Source organism: Cucumis sativus, chromosome 4 (genome assembly GCF_000004075.3).
Source record: "Cucumis sativus cultivar 9930 chromosome 4, Cucumber_9930_V3, whole genome shotgun sequence".
Taxonomy (NCBI): domain Eukaryota; kingdom Viridiplantae; phylum Streptophyta; class Magnoliopsida; order Cucurbitales; family Cucurbitaceae; genus Cucumis; species Cucumis sativus.
Genome location: NC_026658.2, coordinates 11457415 through 11475429, shown reverse-complemented (window position 1 = coordinate 11475429; position 18015 = coordinate 11457415). Strand labels below are relative to the sequence as shown.

Genomic DNA, 18015 nt, shown 5'->3' with positions numbered 1-18015 from the left:
AGGACCAACATAGTCTTAGGGAGAAAGCATGCTAGGAATTGGAGTTGTGTCCTCAATTTCTTCAAGGGACTTGAGCATTTCTTCTTACACTAGAATGTCTCCTGTTCAGAGAGTTTATAGGATTTCTCAAGGCCATTTTTGCATACTTAACAGCTCTTGACAACGGTAGAGAGTCTAACTCTACACTTTCAGGGGGTTCCAACTCCACCACTCGCTGAGCCAAAGATAGAGACGAATCATTAATGATCCAGTAAGCAACATGAAACCTTGTAATTTTGGGGTCAACGGTAGTCCCTCCCATTACTAGCTCAACACTCAAACGGAGTCTCCTGTATAAAATATAAAATAATACAGACACAAATAGTGAATGAAATCTTGTGACGTAACAAACACAAATTTTAGGTATACTGCAATTTGACTAAATATTGAACAAGAAAACCCAAGGGAATACACAAAAATCCAACGTTTTTAGGGGTCAATTTGGAAAATGGCAAAACTACTTTTTCTTTTCAATTTTAGCAAACAACATTTTTTGCGCGTGCATGGTATTTTATAAAATACCAAAATATTCACCTTCTCCAACTATAATTATTTTGTTTTTACGTTATAATTAATTTATGTTATGTATTTATCAACTTTTAATTAATTTTTACTTGAAATAGATACATCAACTCATATCATAACTTTTCTCTTAAAATCTCAGGACTCAATTAATTAATTCAACATTTTAATAACATTATTCAATCTTATTAATTTCAAAATAATCTAATTGAATTTGAATTTCAAAATAACCAAATTGAATTTCAAAATTACAAAATTATTATTTTTTAGAATTTGAGAATCTCAACGATAGATTTTATATTAAAATAACCTTATCTCAAAATAATTTTAATGACTTGAATATCAAGATAATTAAATTATTATTTTAAAATTGGAAGAAAAGCACAAAAAGCGCACACGCCCACTCACGTACACACGCACGCGCGCGTATACGCACACACACGCACACGCACACGCACAAAAGCGCACACGTGGACACTCACACCCACGCACACGTAGACACACACACCCACGCACACGTGGACACGCGCATACGCACACACGTACGCACTCACGCACACGCACGCACACACGCACATATGCACAAAGATGTATAAATGAATTAAAATTAAAAAATAACTACAATAATTATGTTTAGAAAGACTTTTAAACCATGTTCATTTGACTTAATAACGTTAATTAAATTATAATTTCTATCAATATTGGTTTAAAAGTGTCATTAGTGTAATTATTTCAATATAATGCAGTCTTATCCAATTTTACGAACAAAAAACAAGTCGAATATGTACCAGTAGATGACACTCTTTGTCATAAGAGATATAGCAACGTTTTTATGGGTCATTTTGAAAAATGGCAAAACTACTTTTTCTTTTAAATTTTAGCAAATAGAATTTTTTACACGTGTCCATGATATTTTATAAAATACCAAAATATTCACCTTCTCAAACAGTAATTATTTCGTTTCTACGTTGTAATTAATTTATGTTATGCATTTATTAGCTTTTAATTATTTTTTACCTGAAAAAGATACATCCTTTTTTCTTAATATCTCGGGACTCAACTAATTGATTCAAGATTTTAATTTTATTCAATCTTACTAATTTCAAAATAACCTAATTAAATTTCAATTTCAAAATAACAAAATTATTATTTTTCGAAATTTGAGAATCTCAACGATAGATTTTGTATCAAAAATAACTTTAATTGAATTTCAAAATTAAAAAATATTAACTTGTTCGCACACAAGCACACAAGCACACGTGCACAACGCACGCACACGCACGCACACACACCCATCCACACACGCACACGCACACGCACATATGCACACACGCACAAAGATGTGTAAATTAATTAAAGTTAAAAAACAAATACATTAATTATGTTTAGAAAGAGTTTTAAACCATGTTCATTTGACTTAATAACATTGATTAAATTATAATTTCTATCAATATTGGCTTAAAAGTGTCATTCGTGTAATTATTTCAATATAATGCGGTCTTATCCAATTTTACCAACAAAAAACAAATCGAATATGGATCAGTAGATCTACACTCTTTGTCATAAGAGACATAACAACGTTTTTAGGGGTCATTTTGAAAAATGACAAAACTACTTTTTCCTTTGAATTTTAGCAACTAGCATTTTTTGCACGTGCATGGTATTTTATAAAATACCAAAATATCAACATTCTTCAACTGTAATTATTTCGTCTCTACATTGTAATTAATTTATGTTATGCATTTCTCAGCTTTTAATTATCTTTTACTTGAAATAGATACATCAACTCATATCATAATATTTTTCTTAATATCTCGAGACTCAACTAATTAATTCAACATATTAATAACTTTATTCAATCATACTAATTTCAAAATAACCTAATTGAATTTGAATTTCAAAATAACAAAATTGAATTTCAAAATAACAAAATTATTATTTTTCGGAATTTGAGAGTCTCAACGATAGATTTTGTATTAAAATAACCTTAATTGAATTTCAAAATTAAAAAATATCAACCTGTTCACTATCTTTATCTCAAAATAACATTAATGCCTTAAATATCAAGATAATTAAATTATTATTTTAAAATTGGAAGAAACTCAACATTAAAAAATATTAACTTGTTCGGACACAAGCATAGAAGCACTGCGCACACACGTACACATGCACACTTACACACACGCGCGCACACGCACACCTACACACAGACACCCACAGACGCACGAACCCACGCACACACACATGCACACGCGCACGCATGCACACACACACCTATCCACACGCACACAAGCACACACACATGCACAAACGCACACACGTGTACGCACAAACCTTATCTCAAAATAGTTCCTATTTTTGCTGACAGTTTATTTTTTGCCATCGATAGAGGATCTTCCAATAGACCTACGTGACGGTGTGTGTTGACAGCTTAATTTTGTTGGCAAAAGAAAAGTTGATTAGTTTTTGAAGATTTACTGACGATATTTGTCATCGACAAAGGGTAAATTTCTTGTAGTGCATGTACATCAAACATATCAAATTTGTTAAGTGTACCAATGAAGTATAACAAGTTTATTAGTGGTGTATCACGTGTATCAAACTTATAAGTGAAGTCTTTAAGTGTATCAACGTCTCAGGGGTATCAAGTGTATCAAGAAGAATCAAGTGTAACGAGAAGTATTATGTGGAACGAGAAGTATTATGTGTATGAAGATGTTTCAAGTGTGTATCAAAAAGTATCGAGTGTATCAATGAGTACCGAGTGCATGAATTGTATCTATCAAATGTATCAAGTGTATCAGTAAGAAGTATCAAGTGTATCAAGGGGTATTAGGTGTATCAGACGTGTATAAGGTGTATCAAATATACATCAATAACGAGGGCATTTGTGACATTTTACCTCTTGATGTGTGAGTTGGTCTTTGTTTTTGTCATTTTCTCAAATAATAAAGTATGTGTTCTATGGACTTAATTATTATAACTTATTTTGCCATTTTCGCAAGTGTCCCTTAATTGTAATACATGTATATGTGACATAATCTAATCAAACTAACTCATAAATGGACTTAATGTATCAAGAGGTATTAGGTGTATCAGACGTGTATAAGGTGTATCAAATGTACATCAATAACGAGGGCATTTGTGACATTTTACCTCTTGATGTGTGAGTTGGTCTTTGTTTTTGTCACTTTCTCAAATAATAAGGTATGTGTTCTATGGACTTAATTATTATAACTTATTTTGCCATTTTTGCAAGTGTCCCTTAATTGTAATACATGTATATGTGACATAATATAATCAAACTAACTCATAAATGGACTTAATCTATCTCATGGACCACGAATTCTTCAATTACTTGCAAATTTGGTGAGTTCCTTCAAATGGTGAGCGGAGAGCTTAATTTTGAGAGAGAGGAAAAGTCGTGAAGAGTATTTGCGAGAGAGGGGGGAACGTCGCCAGAGAGCATTTGCGAGAGAGCAAAAGACAGCGACGATGTGGGATGAAGTAAGGTTTTTTTCGGTCATTGTTCACAAGTGGGATGAAAGCTTCGAATTATTTGTTTTAAATCAAAAAACGTATGATTGAAGGAAAACATTGATTTTTTATTAGGGTAATTTTTAATGACACATAATTTATGCAATTATTTACAATGCCAAAATTTTGTCAAGAAAACTCAATTTGTGTCACAAAAAATTTTGTATTTTTATTTTTAACGACACATTTTATTCCCTCATATCCCTTTTTCTTGATTTCAAGTGTCATTAAAACTTATATTTCTAAATAAATTTATTCGACGAAAGTGGCTAGATTGGTGGGTTTGACGGCGAAGGCTTGTTGTGGGAGCAACGACAACAGTGGTTGGAGTGTGGAATCGACGACGGCAAGTGGCAAAAAATTGGAGGGCGAGGGTTCTTCATAACGACTCGGTAGCCCACTTCGAATTTTTTTGAAATTTGAGGTTTTTTCATTTGAAAAGTTTTTTAATGACAAAAAAATTGTCGTTAATTAATGACGCAAAAATTGTGTTGAAATAAATTAAATTGTGTCAATATGATTGTTTTAAGAAATAATCCATATTTTTATTTTCAAAAACACAATGTACCTCATCCCACCTCTTTTTTCTTTTATTTTCAACGACACAATGTCTTGATTAAAATCCATTTTTCTAGTAGTGACTGAAAAAAAAAACTGGACAAAATCATAATATCTTTGATAATTAAATCACCAGTTGGTTTGAACATATATAATCTTGGATCTATTCTATTATGATATGACCATGGTACATCATGAACATACATTGACTAAAAAACTTAAATTGATGAGTGAATGTAATAAATTTAATATTAATTATATGATCAATACTTTACACATGTATATTGGTATATCAGTCAATAACAGTAGTAAGACAAATTATAAAATATAAGGGATAAAAGTCCTACACATGCATGTATGGTATACTCTCTTGATAGCAAAATGCATTTATGTCAACTCATGTTTGAATGCATTTATGTAGGAAATTCAATAAAATAATTAAGAAACCTTGCAATATGTGAGAGATATACGAACTTCAAACAAATTTTACAAGTTTCAGCAAAAAATTTCAAACAACTTTTAAAGTTTAAGCAAAAAGTAACCGTAGGTAGGAAGGGGAGCAAAAGTGGGGTCTCGAATTAATTCTGAAAAATTAGTAGGCTTTCAAAATTTAGGTTCTAGAAGTAGAATTATTGCAGAAAAATAAATAATTGCATCATTCAAATTGAATCAAACATATCAGGATGTTATATTCTCCACAACGTATAATGGAGTATAAACATAAAGTTTCTATATACAAAGCTATGTATCTCTACCCTTGACTTCTCTTTCTCTCTTTCTACCTTTTTTATCCTTTCTTTCTCCCATTCACTCAATACACTTGCAAGAACCTTCATTTTTTTTGTATTTAAATTTTCTTGGCACCATCCTTTTTTTAATTATCAAGGCTTTGTTATTGTGTACCAGTATTGTGTCGTGCCTCCTTCACTTCTCATCATCATTTTCATGTCACATCTCTACCTTGTCAATTTTCGTTTTTCACTCAGCTTTCTTTCTTCTTTTGTCTTCACTACTTTCTTCGCTCCTTCTTCTCAAGCTCTAACTTTTGCTATTATCAACCAGTCTCAAATGACCATTGGAAAACCTATAGCCCACTGAGAGGCAGCCAATATAGTAATGCCTCTAATGATAAACTCCAATGAAATCAGAAGTTCTTCTTTAAGATTTGGAAAAATATATTAGATAAACTCGGACGTGGTGAACGCGGACGGACGGACGGTGAACACGGCAGAAGTTAGAGATCCTCAGAGAGAACTTGGCATTTTCGAATGCGGTAGAGACAAGTCTAGGGCTTCGAAGGATTCAACCCAATATTTTCTTTTATATATATATATATATATATATATATATATATATATTTATATAACACTGACGTTTTCAAAACTAATCATACATACATATATATATATATATATATATATATATATATATATATATATATATATATATATATATACATATATATGATAGAACTAAGTCATGCACAGCGGAAAAAGAATCGAATTTCTACCCTAATTGCCACAATTAACATGTAACCATAAACTAATCAAATTAGGGTTTTAAGAAGTATTACCTTTGAAGCTTTCAAAAGGTTTGATGTCTTCTTACCAATTCAACCCAAGACCACCACTAGTACTCAACTGCTATCCTCTAGACAAAGAACCGGGTTGTGGGACCCAATTTTGGTGTAGAAAATAATGGAGATAAAATGAGATTGGAAGTTTTTTTTTTCTTTTGTTGAGATGATGAAAATGATAAAAGAGGCAAAAGTTCTTCAACATTTGAAAACACCTCTATTTATAGCCTAATTACATGCAAAAATGCATGCAATTCATTTGCCAAATCTCAACACCTAATGTTCCACTAACAATTAGTGGAACTTAGTGGGCTAGGTGTCTATATCTCATATAGCCACATATCCCACTAAGAGTTAGTGGGATTATCCAACAAAATGTTGGATTTTCCCACTAACTTAGTCCAAGGCTAAAATGGTCATTAGATATTTCTAGTCAAAAGTCAAACTTTGACTTTTCTTAGTCAAAAGTCAATATTTTGACTTTTTACCATTTTGTCCGTCTTGACTAATTCCAACCTCCCGAGCATGAATCCGCATTCATTTTTCCAAAATTCAAATCACATTTGAATATAAGGCCGGTCAAAGTTTGACTTTTCAAAGTCAAAAATCAACATTTTGACTTTTTACTATTTTTGACCAATTCCGAGCTTCTTAGTATGAATCCGCATTCATACTTATAGTATGTAAAACATAAAGCTCTATTTCTAATTAGAAGACCGACGACTATATCACTATATTTGTTGGTTTCCCTTTCTTCTCCCAATTCGAACAATTCGACTTATTTCATCACACTGTTCTTAGTTTAATCCATATGAGCTAGTAGAGGAACCGAATGGACCTATAGATCATGGGCTCCAACGATTCAAGATTAACTAGCCAAACTCTTTTAAACCGAGTTAATCAACATTCGTTAACTAACGGGTCATTCCACTAAAGTCCCATAGTTGCACTCCCCTCACTATAGATATATTTGTGTCCATTTGATAAAACCATAATCAGTAAGTTAATCCTTCACAGGTTGCTCGTAACCTTGGCTGTGTCAAAATACCGTTTTACCCCCAAAATTACATCTTGCTCCTTAAGTCCCACTAATCCACTATTGAACAATTGGTTTAAGGTTCAACCTATAAACTTAATCCCTCTCGGGCCAATGAGAGGGTGGGGCCCCTTGTTCAAGACTTGGATTCAGTGCTTAAGAGAGCAACCTATCTACTAACCCTAAAGCGGGTAGGAGTGAATTCCATCTTGTACCCTATGTTCCCAGCTATCCACCCGATCTTACCCCTGAAATGGGAGGCTTATTGGGCCAACGCTGATGAGCTGCCCTCACCTATGCAGATCTAAGGATAATCTCGTGTGAACAGGAGTTCATAGTTAACTCAGGATTAAGACTAAGTTACCTAGGTCATCAATAATTGAGATAGTCAGTTTTAAACAGTAAATGGTGTTATAACGTAAAAATGACTAATTCATGGTTCAGTCTTATGTAAACATTTTACATAGGATGCCCCCACTTTCATGTCTCTACATGAACGATTAGGATCACCTCGTTTGCACTACAAAGTGGGCCGCATCCATAGTTTCTCTAAATAAGGCGCCCAACCTTTATTTCATATACTATAGACTATTTAGGCTATATACTCGAACTTGATCCACGTTTATGTTTATACATAAAGTTCAAGTTTATTTAAAAATAGCCTTGGAACTTGATTTATTGGATTTAAGATTATAATATTTAATTTCTCAATAACAACTTTATTGAACAGAATATGATTTACAAACTACGAGTTTTAGAACAAAAAATTCCAACAATATATATATAATGAATTAAAATGGTTTTGTTGCTTTACTGTTTTACTCTATAAAGGAAGAGCATTATAAATATATTATTGAGGAAACATTTTTTGAAATGACTGGTTTTGGAAGTGTCATTAGATTTTTAGTTAGTTAAGCACATTTTCCTCCCAAATAATAGTCGAAATACAACTTTTTTTTAAGAAGAAGAAACGAATCCTTCAAACTAAGATAAACCTAGGATAAGAGTCATTATCTATTAACATAGAGTTAAAGTTACAAGGTTGAAGTCTAGAGGGAAGCCCGAAACAACCTAATCTAACAAAGCTTAAAGTTAAGAGTTGGTAGTAACATCATATTGGTTACAAGATGAATGACGCCTAGACCAAACTCCGATCAAGTTACATATGTCTTCCCACAAGTAAACAATAAACCTTGATTTATCCTTAAAAATTCTATTGTTTCTTTCTATCCAAACAGTCCAAAGTAAGCCAGTTATGGAGGGAGGAATACACATTAGAGAGCTCAGTTATGGATGGAGGAATACACAACTTTTTCTCATGGTTATTTTCCTCGTGGGCATTATCTTCATGTTTCTTCTTATTCCGACTAAAATACAAGCACAAATTATTCTTCGCCTTCATATAGGTTTGTTTGAAGAAGATTAAAAAAGTCCTTAATTTATCTCGACACTTCCAAAACCAGAATATAATACTCGTGCTACATAAATCCCTCTTTCCAAATAATCGAACATGAACTATCCATGCATATCTTGGAATAAACAAGAGAAACCCTATACCTAGTCATTGAACTTCTCCATATTCCTTAAGAGGCATATCTTGCTTGGCTTATTTGGCTGGCTCTACTCATGTAGGATTTCAAAAGGCGAATCTGACATCCTGCCAAAAATGATTAATCAGTTTCTTTAACTGTTGAACTTTTAGGTTGTATACTAGCAAGCACATGAAGTTTAGGGATTCAATCTTTATATTATTTTTAAGAGTTATTCAATATCCCTACCTAAAATAGACAAATGAAGCTTGAAACTACCCATAATATTAATGTTGTTGTTTAATTATGACATTTTGTGATCGGTCTTTCTAACTTACGAATATCCATCTTCTGATATGTGTTCACATGCATATTTTATGGATGTAGATTTTATAGTATTTCTTTATTTATTTTATATGGCATTAGTTGTATACTTTTTTTATAAAATATTAATATAAATATTAAACCACCGATTCACCAAAATGTTTAAAATGGTGGTGGTTGAAAGAAAATTCAATTATAGCCTTAAGCTTAAGCTACTTTGGTGGACTAGAAAGTATAATCTTAGAAACACTCAATCTGATCAAGTTCTCTGAAGCAAGAATTAAAGTTCGGAAAAATCTTTGCGGATTCTTACCAGCAACTATAGAATTAAAGAGTGAGAATTGAGGAAATTTTTCCCTTAATTTTGGGGATTTTGAACCCTAAGAAGCTCCTGTAATAATCCAATTTGATCTATTTCAAAGTGATTTTTCCAATCCTATTGATTTATGTAGAATAAATTCAGTGATTTTAGATGAAGGGCTCCAAAGTGATGGTCTCCCAGATACCTGAATTTTCTCAAACATAATGCCCCATCCATCTCAAGAAATCCTTTCGAAGCACTTAGGAAGTTGGGTGAGGAAGAAGAAAACCTTGTTCGGCCGGAAAAAATAATTTTCAGAAGGCAAAGAGAGAAAAACAGACCTCGAAAGAAGAAAAGACAGGCACCCAACATTTTATTATCTAAAAAAATAGCTCACCTAGCCCTCTCCAACCAGATTTTTTCAAACTTAATGTATCTGCAGATATTTTAAAAGCTGACACACAGATGGTAGGCCCAAGAATTTTATTAATCAGAGTTCCAATGGCTTTTGGTATTCTGACGAATTGGAGGAAGAATCAGAGTCCTATCCTCCATCAAGGAACTTCACTTGCGAGCCATCTCCTGTTTTCAGTTCTCAACCAAAATTACCAGCCTCTCCCAAGACTAAAATATCCTCTGCAATGAAAGCTATTCCAATTCATGCCAGAAATTTTTCTAAGCACCTCAAGACCTATACCAAAGGGAGAACTTCTTTTCGCAACATTTGGATGAGCTTGGCTAATTCCGATTTATTAGAGAAAGTTGTGTGAAGATACAAATTCCAAATTCAGTTGGCAAAAGGTCAGTACTGCCTTCCTCCTTAAGTAATAAATTTTCTCAATCCTCCTCCAAACTTTTTGGTTCATTCTTTAATTTTGTGCAAGATACTTCTTGTCTCAAAAAAGTTAAGAACCTAGAAGATGAATTCATGGAAGTTGAATCAGTCACCAGTGTAAGTAGTGCAGAATTTGAACCAGTTGAGGAAGAAATAATTCAATCAGAGACAGAGAAACAAGAGGACAGTGCCTCTCTCGATTCAATTTTTATTAAATTGTTTTCCTCCCCATAAAAAGAAATTTTGTGTAGATCAGCAAGTATCCTTCCCTCTCAAGAGTTGGTTCCTTTCTTGGCAGCATGTGAAACTGAATTGATATAAGGCAGAGGTAGCAAAGATGGAGATTATATCATGGAACACTAGAGGATTCATGGGCCATTCGAAACAATTGGCTATTAAAAATCTTTTGAAGAAAGCTAATCCAGATAGAGCATTGATTCCGGAGACCAAAAGAGAAGAGATTGCCAGTTGTATTATAAAGGCACTATGGAGTTCAAAAGGAATTGGTTGGGTCTTTGTTTGAAGCTAGTGGCAGATTAAGAGTTTTGCTGATTATGTGGATAAATATAAGTTGTCGATTATTGAAGTTCGGTCAAGAGAAGGAAGGTCATTACAGTGTGGCTTATAAGTTGTTTCAACATTAATTTATAAGTTGTTTGGAAAGGTTCTCGCAGAAAGATTAAAGAAAGTCAGGCCAGGTATTTCTTTGTAAGACCTCCTATTATCTATACCTATGAAAGGAAGGTTAGAATGGGAAATTCCTTAGCAACCAATGATGAGAGAATAATGGGAGAGGATCCTGCAGGTGGGGCCCACCAGGAGGGATGAGAGAGAGAGGTATAAATATGTAATGTTGGGGTAGGGGAGGCTAGGTGTTTTTTGGTTATTTCAAGGAGAGTAAAGGCTGCTGTAGCCTGAGGGTATCCAGCCCCGTATAAAGGAGCTGGGTAAGTTTTCTATGTTGTTCTTCCTTTATTTTTCATATCTACTACTGTTGACTGTGTTTTGGCTTTTACATAAATAAAGAATTACAGGGTGCTTGCCTCTGTTTAGCCATTTGGTTAGGATATTTTGTGTTTTATTGTTAGAATCCTAACATACTTCTCCATTACAATGTGGCTTTCTGGAAGAGTGCCAAATCTTGGATCCTATTTTAATAGCAAAAGAAACTGTGGAGGTATATAGTATCTGAAAAAAGAAAAGATGGATCATTAGATTAGACCTTGAAAAGGCCTTTAACAGAGTGGATTGGAAATTTTAGAAAATGTAATGCAAAAGAAGATCTTCGACGTAGGATATTGTGTTATATTGGCCAGCCTTTACAGCATCCCCACTTTGAAGTCTTTGATGATCAGGACTTTCGGATCAGCCTTCTTCTTCAAATAGTTTTTGCTCAACCAATCAAGGCTTATTCTTCTTTGTTCTCAGCATGCTGCCTTTGATTATGATTTTGCTTTGGAAAGATTCTTTTTATCATTTTGTTTGTCTTTGTTTTTGTGGCTTTTTGTTTTGATCTTGTGTTGTCGCTTTTTGGATGTTTTGAGGGCACTAAGGGGGTGTCAACCTAGTTTGAGATGCCCGGATGCGCCTATTGATCTTCCCTCTCCCCTTTTGCTCTTTGTATAATCCTCATGTACATTGAGCTTTGTCTCTTTCTTTATATTAATAATAGTGAGACTCGTATCCTTTTTTAAAAAAAGAAAGAAAATTCAATTATATATCACCAACACTCTCCTCACTTGTGGGCTTGAAATATTTGAAAGGCCCAACAACTGGAAATGGATTTTAATTGGGGAGGAAACGACAATGCGAGGCTTGAAGACAAGACCTTCTTGGACCACCTGCTCGGATACCATATTGAAAGGGAGACAAACAAACACACAACTTTACGTGGAAACCTGTGTACCAGGAGAAAAACCACTATATTTTTCTTCTTATTATTTTCTGATGAAAAATACAATAGGTACAAGGGAGAATAAATAGAATATACAGAGGAATAAAAAAGGAAAATATTTAGGAATTAAGAAAAATATTCCCATAAACTTTTCGTAAATATTCTAAGATTCTAACAATAAAAAGTTCTATTTATTCCAAATTGTGACTGCTCTAATGTGCATTTGTTTTCTGATTTAGATGATTGAGGAGCTTGGTGGTTCTCTCACTGCTTATGGGAGTACAAGCACTCATGTCATTACAGGAAAAGTGCGGAAAACTCTAAATTTTTGTATTGCTCTCTTTTCAGGGTTAGTCTTCCAACCTTAGACGAACACTCTTCTATGTGTCCTTTTGGCCTTTGAATACCGATAATCATCTCATTTGCACCAAAGTTAGCGATTCCATGCACACAAGGCCTTTGCCGTTATTCTTCCATTGGCTCGTAGTTGTGTTTAGGCTGGAAATTGTTGTGAACCTTCTAGATCTAAAAGGGCATAGTTTCTTATTCTACTGCCTGTTTACTTTTAGTTAAACATCAAAATCAATTCTTATATTTGAGTTGGATTGTATCATGCTCTTCCTTTTCAGTTGTTTCTATCATGATGGTGGGTAGTGGTTGTTAAGACAACCATTAGGCTAATTTGGGTTTCAGGCTTACTTTTCCCATTTTACGTGTAAAATGGCTCAAGCTCACTAATGAAAGATATTTGTTGGCTAGCTAGTGTTTTTATCCTCGATTTCCTTCTTCCCCTAATACATTATGTTATGGAATTTGTTAGATACCTAGATTAGTATAGGGTTGGGGTATAAGGGTAATTAGAGTTATTGTGTAAGTGTGGTTACTAGTAGTTATTATTTAAGTGTGGTAACTAGGCTGGTTACATGTTATTATAAATGGAGGGAGGGTAAGTGGGGAGAATTCTGGGGAGTGATATAAGGCTTGGGTGAGAGTACTCAAGAGGGAGGGTTCCAATGCTTTATACTTGGTTTTATCTTGTATTTTCTTATAGTTACATTATAATAAATTCAGATCTTGTTCTTGTTAGGAAGCATATGTCTCCAATATTATTTAAATACAGTAGAAGAATTAAAAAGGGTAATATTGACCCACACGAGAATATAGGAGAGATTATAGGAGGAGAGAATATTGGAGGAGATCTTTCCCATTAGTTTGTTAGTAAAGCAAAATAAAAGGGAGGAAAGAGGAGGGAGAAAGGGGACAAAATATTCCAAAGAAGTAGAGGCTGCCGTCTTTCATGCTCGGGAGAAGTAGAGGGTCCAAGTCAAGTTCTTTTTATTGTTTGTTTTGGTCATTTTCATGGTTGCAGTTTGTTCTTAGTTTTTCTTGTTCTTTGTTGTGATCCTCACTGGAGTGTGCCTTTAGGAAGTAGATGTGAGTGATTTTTTATTCTCTATACTGTAATTCGTTGAGGTAATTCGATAAAGTAAGATGCACTTGCCGTATATTTACAGTATCTTAACAAATTGGTATCAAAGCGATTTTACTTGGGAGAACGATAGAGCAGCACAAAAACGGATCGAAGAGAAGTTGGAGACCTCTGATAAGGAAATCTCAGGGATACAAGTTCAGTTACACAAGTTGCTGGCAATTGAAGAAAACTTGTTATGCTTGCCAAAAAGCATCGAAAGACTAGTCATCTAGTTGGAAAAACAAGAACGGTTGCTAAATGCATCAAATGAATAGCAGAAGGATAATTCGACAATCTCCGGAAGAATGGAAGGATCATCGAGCAAAGGACAAACGATTGAGAGTATCATCGAAGGTGGAGGTAAGACATTGAAGGAAATCAAGGTAGAAGGTAAAACAAACAAGTTTGAAATGGATGAAAACTCGAACGATCATAGCAAATTCAAGAAGGTTGAAATGCCTGTGTTCAGTGGCACTGATCTGGATTGTGTTTATTTAGAACGGATTGGAATCTTCAGGTCCATAAATCGATGGATTCCAAGAAGTTGCTAAATCCATAGAAGAATCGAGGAAAACATGATTGCAACGGTTATACAACGAAGGTGAAGAGGATGGCAAAGAGTGACCAAGAAGAAACTATAGAGGAAGGTCGACGAGGATTACCTGTGAGGCTCGAAATGAAGACTCGAGTGAAGAAAAATTTGTTGCTCAAAGAAACACAAAATGGCTGGTTGCAATGGAGAAAGAAGAAGCCGACAGTTGCCGGTCTACAGAGGCTCGAGAAGGTGGTCTGGAATAGGGGTGAATCACGTGACGAGGAAGAAGTTGTTGCACACATGATGGTGCCAATGACGTGGTAGAAATTGGTAGGAAAGAGGATTAAGACAAAAGTAACAATCTTGGGTTTTACTATTTCAAGTGGGCTTCAACTTACTCTAAATAAGCTTCAACTTATTCTAAATAAAACATTGGGGGCACATCATTTTGTAGATGAAATGGGTGGAGAGTTCCAAAAATAGGAGGGAAGAAAAACGTGTATGTAGGTGGGTCCTAGGAATGAAACCGGCGGCAGTATGATTTTGGTCTTGACGCAACACTTTGATTATGGCCTAGCCCAATAGAGATGAAGAGTTTGAAAATTAAACACTTGTTGGTGATATGCAAAGGGTTAACTAAGACAATGTGTTTTGGAAAAGGAAAATTCAAGTACATTGGGCTGCTTTGTGGGCTGAAGTCAATGGACCTTATTGGAATCGAGAGTTTTTCAAAGCCGAAGGGGAGGATTTCTTTTTCAACATTGAAGAGCAGAATGCTGGGGATTGTTTGCAATTAAAAAGAGAAAAAAAGAGAAAGGGGCCTTGATCATGTTTGTAAGCACACCTTGAGGACAAGGTGTTTTGAAGGATCGGGTAATGTTAGATACCTAGATTAGTATAAGGTTAGGGGTATAAGGGTAATTAGATATTTAGAAAGTTACTAGTAGTTATTATGTAAGTGTGGTTACATCTTATTATAAATTGAGGGAGGGTAAGTGAGGGGAGAATTCTGGGGAGTGATCTAGGGCTTGGGTGAGAGTACTCAAGAGGGAGGTTCCAAGTGCCTTATACTTGGTTTTATCTTGTATTTTCTTATACTTCATTATAATAAATTAAGATCTTGTTCTTGTTAGGAAGTATCCTAATAGAATTCCTCTAGAAGGTCTCATGTTAGCGAATGATAATCTGCGTTAAGTGTGTATTTGTAGGAGTTCTTCTCCCGGGCATCTATGGTTGATATTCTTTACCTTTCAATATATCAAAGCCAAGGATTCTTTTGCATTTCTCTATGCTTTTTCTTTACCCATTTATGCTTTTTTCAGTTATATTTGAGAGTAGTATTTCATTTCTTTCATGTGAAATGTTGAACTTCAGTAGTGTGGAGAGTGGAACGTAATATCTTACCTTTTATATTAGTAAACTTGATTTTAAGCAATGTGTTTTTGAAGATTTTATGTTGTAGAATGTTTTTTGTTCTTCACGCTACTGTTCTTAACTTTATTTTCTCCTGTTAATGTTCTCAATGATTATCGAGCATATGCATTACCATGTGGCTTCAAGCGTGTCAGTGTGCTCTTGCTCATAATTTTTACTATATCTTGTTACTAAAATTGCAAGTTAATTGCAAATTACTCAGAGCTTGGATTTTCTCCTCCAGTTGGTTAAAGGAAAGCTACCGGGAAGGTAGATTTGTTGGTAAGTTCGAATGGCTTGCTAGTATCAAAGCGTAATGTATTTTCTTCCACTTATGTTTTTCATCCTACCTAATTTTTGTGATTGATTAATTCCTTATTGATCTGTAGACGAGTTGCCTTACATACTAAATGATGATGACTACATATCGAAGTATCGAGCCAGCCTAAAAGCTACAGTTCTCAGGGCAAAAGCATGTCCTGGAGCTTTATTTGAAGGGTATAATGTTTGCATATCAGCTCACGCTCAACCACCACCTAAAACTCTATCCTTGATACTCAAGTCAGCCGGTGGAAATGTAAGTTCTCTGTTATTATACAAATCTCGAGTACTAGGTTTGGTTCTCTATATTACATATACAACCACTATAATATGGCTATCCTCCCATCTAATGAAGATGTGAAGTTCTCAACAAACAAGCACGTATATGAATTCTAGACATGGGTCAATAAATCATAGACATGGTGACGTGCCATTTTTTTCTAAAAAATATAGGATAGCGCTAGAACACAGTTTTAATATATATAATTTAAAAAGTATGTATCATATTTATATAGAAATTCAAAGTCAATAAGTTTATGTATTTATATGCTTAAAAATAAGCTTGTCCTTCACTCAAAACTTATTCAAAGCCAAGAGTTTAATATGTGTGTGTGACCAATCTTGACCTTTATTACATTGGAATACTTGTTGTCTAACACATCTACTGTACTAACTAGTGTTCAACACGTGTTCTCCGAGTGTTCCATACATATTGTTTATTGATACACTAGCCAAACTTGAGTGTATGTGCTTCTTAAGTCTTTAATATTTATGTTTGTTTTGATCCTAGGAATTGAGCATGTAATGTAAAAAGTCTATGCACAAGGGGTCATATGGCCATCTCCGTGTTTCTTTAATTATCAAATTTGTTCAAGTTTTTAATTGTCTCTATATCGAAATCTGGAGTTATTTTTTGTGATTTGGTGTACAAATACATACATCCATGTTTCTAATTATGATTAGATTGTTTTCTTGTCGCAACATTTTATTGTTTAGCTTGTCTTTGATCTTGAACTTACTAAAATAACATATTTTCAAAATTAATTACTGTAATAGTTAAACAAAAGATTCTTTCCCTTAGAACTTTTAAAGTTTGTCTAGTTACCTCTTAAACCTTTCAATTGTTTAATAGGTCTTTCAATTTTATGTTTTAAGTGTCTATAAATTTTGATTTTTTTTTATTTAATAGATATAAATCTGAAGAAATGAATAAAGTAGATTTGTAAGTTTAAAATAGTTTAAAAGTTGAGAAATTAAATTTGTAGTTGAAAAAGTTGGAGTAAATAGTTTGTGTTAAGTCGGGTTGTGATATTTTATTTATTTATTTTAATAATAGAAGAGAGGGAGACGAAAACTGCTAACTGAAGGGAGAAGAAGCGGTGGCTGACTTTGTATATTTCTCCTTTCTTTTCAAATTGAGAAAATTTCTTTGCAATTCACTTTGAAAAGGAAATGAATATTTCTCCCTCAGACTTATCTCTCTCTTCTTTTCAATTTATTTTCAATTTTTCTGTGTGCTTCTCACAGTGTATGCATAATCTCTCTTTCATTTTGATCTTCATCTCCATTTCAAATATCTCCCACACAAAGAACAAAGAAATGAGTAAAGTAACTGAGAGAGCATTTTGTTTTTCCCTTCATATGGTTGGTTACTTTTTGTCAATTAAATGAAAAGTGAAGAATAAGATAAGATTTTCTTTACCCATTTGCCATCATCATCAAAGCTATTTACCTCATTTTTGTTCACACACACACAACTTCATTTTGTTGGATTACACTCATTTGAGAAAATAGCAAAATTTTATTAGAAGAATAGCAAACATGAGCATTTCACGTGTTTTGAATTTTCATTAACCCTAAAATCCCCTCGCCTGCTTTTTAGTTAAACTGTAACTAATTTTGAAATATGCAAAATTTTAGCATAAATATTGATTTTCTCCTACATTATCTTAACACACTTTTTTTTCTCCAAATATTGGATTTGTATCAAATCTTTATTTTCAAATTTTACTTTATCCAAATTTTCATTTTTCAAAATTTCATCGTTATTCTACTTTTATTTTTTTATTTCATATATATATTTATAATATTTAATCTTATTTTTTCTCTTTTCCTATTCATCTT

The 18015-nt window shown here is 33.6% G+C and overlaps 1 protein-coding gene across 1 annotated transcript; it reads left to right on the top strand.

The window, feature by feature from the left end:
- Window positions 1–15646: 15646 nt before the first annotated feature.
- On the top strand, window positions 15647–16773 carry LOC116403504 (mediator of DNA damage checkpoint protein 1-like). The gene is made up of 2 exons (XM_031884705.1): window positions 15647–15852; window positions 15960–16773. The coding sequence occupies exons 1-2, from the start codon at window positions 15705–15707 to the stop codon at window positions 16250–16252; spliced, it is 441 nt and encodes a 146-aa protein (XP_031740565.1). The 5' UTR covers window positions 15647–15704; the 3' UTR covers window positions 16253–16773.
- The last annotated feature ends 1242 nt before the right edge of the window (window positions 16774–18015 follow it).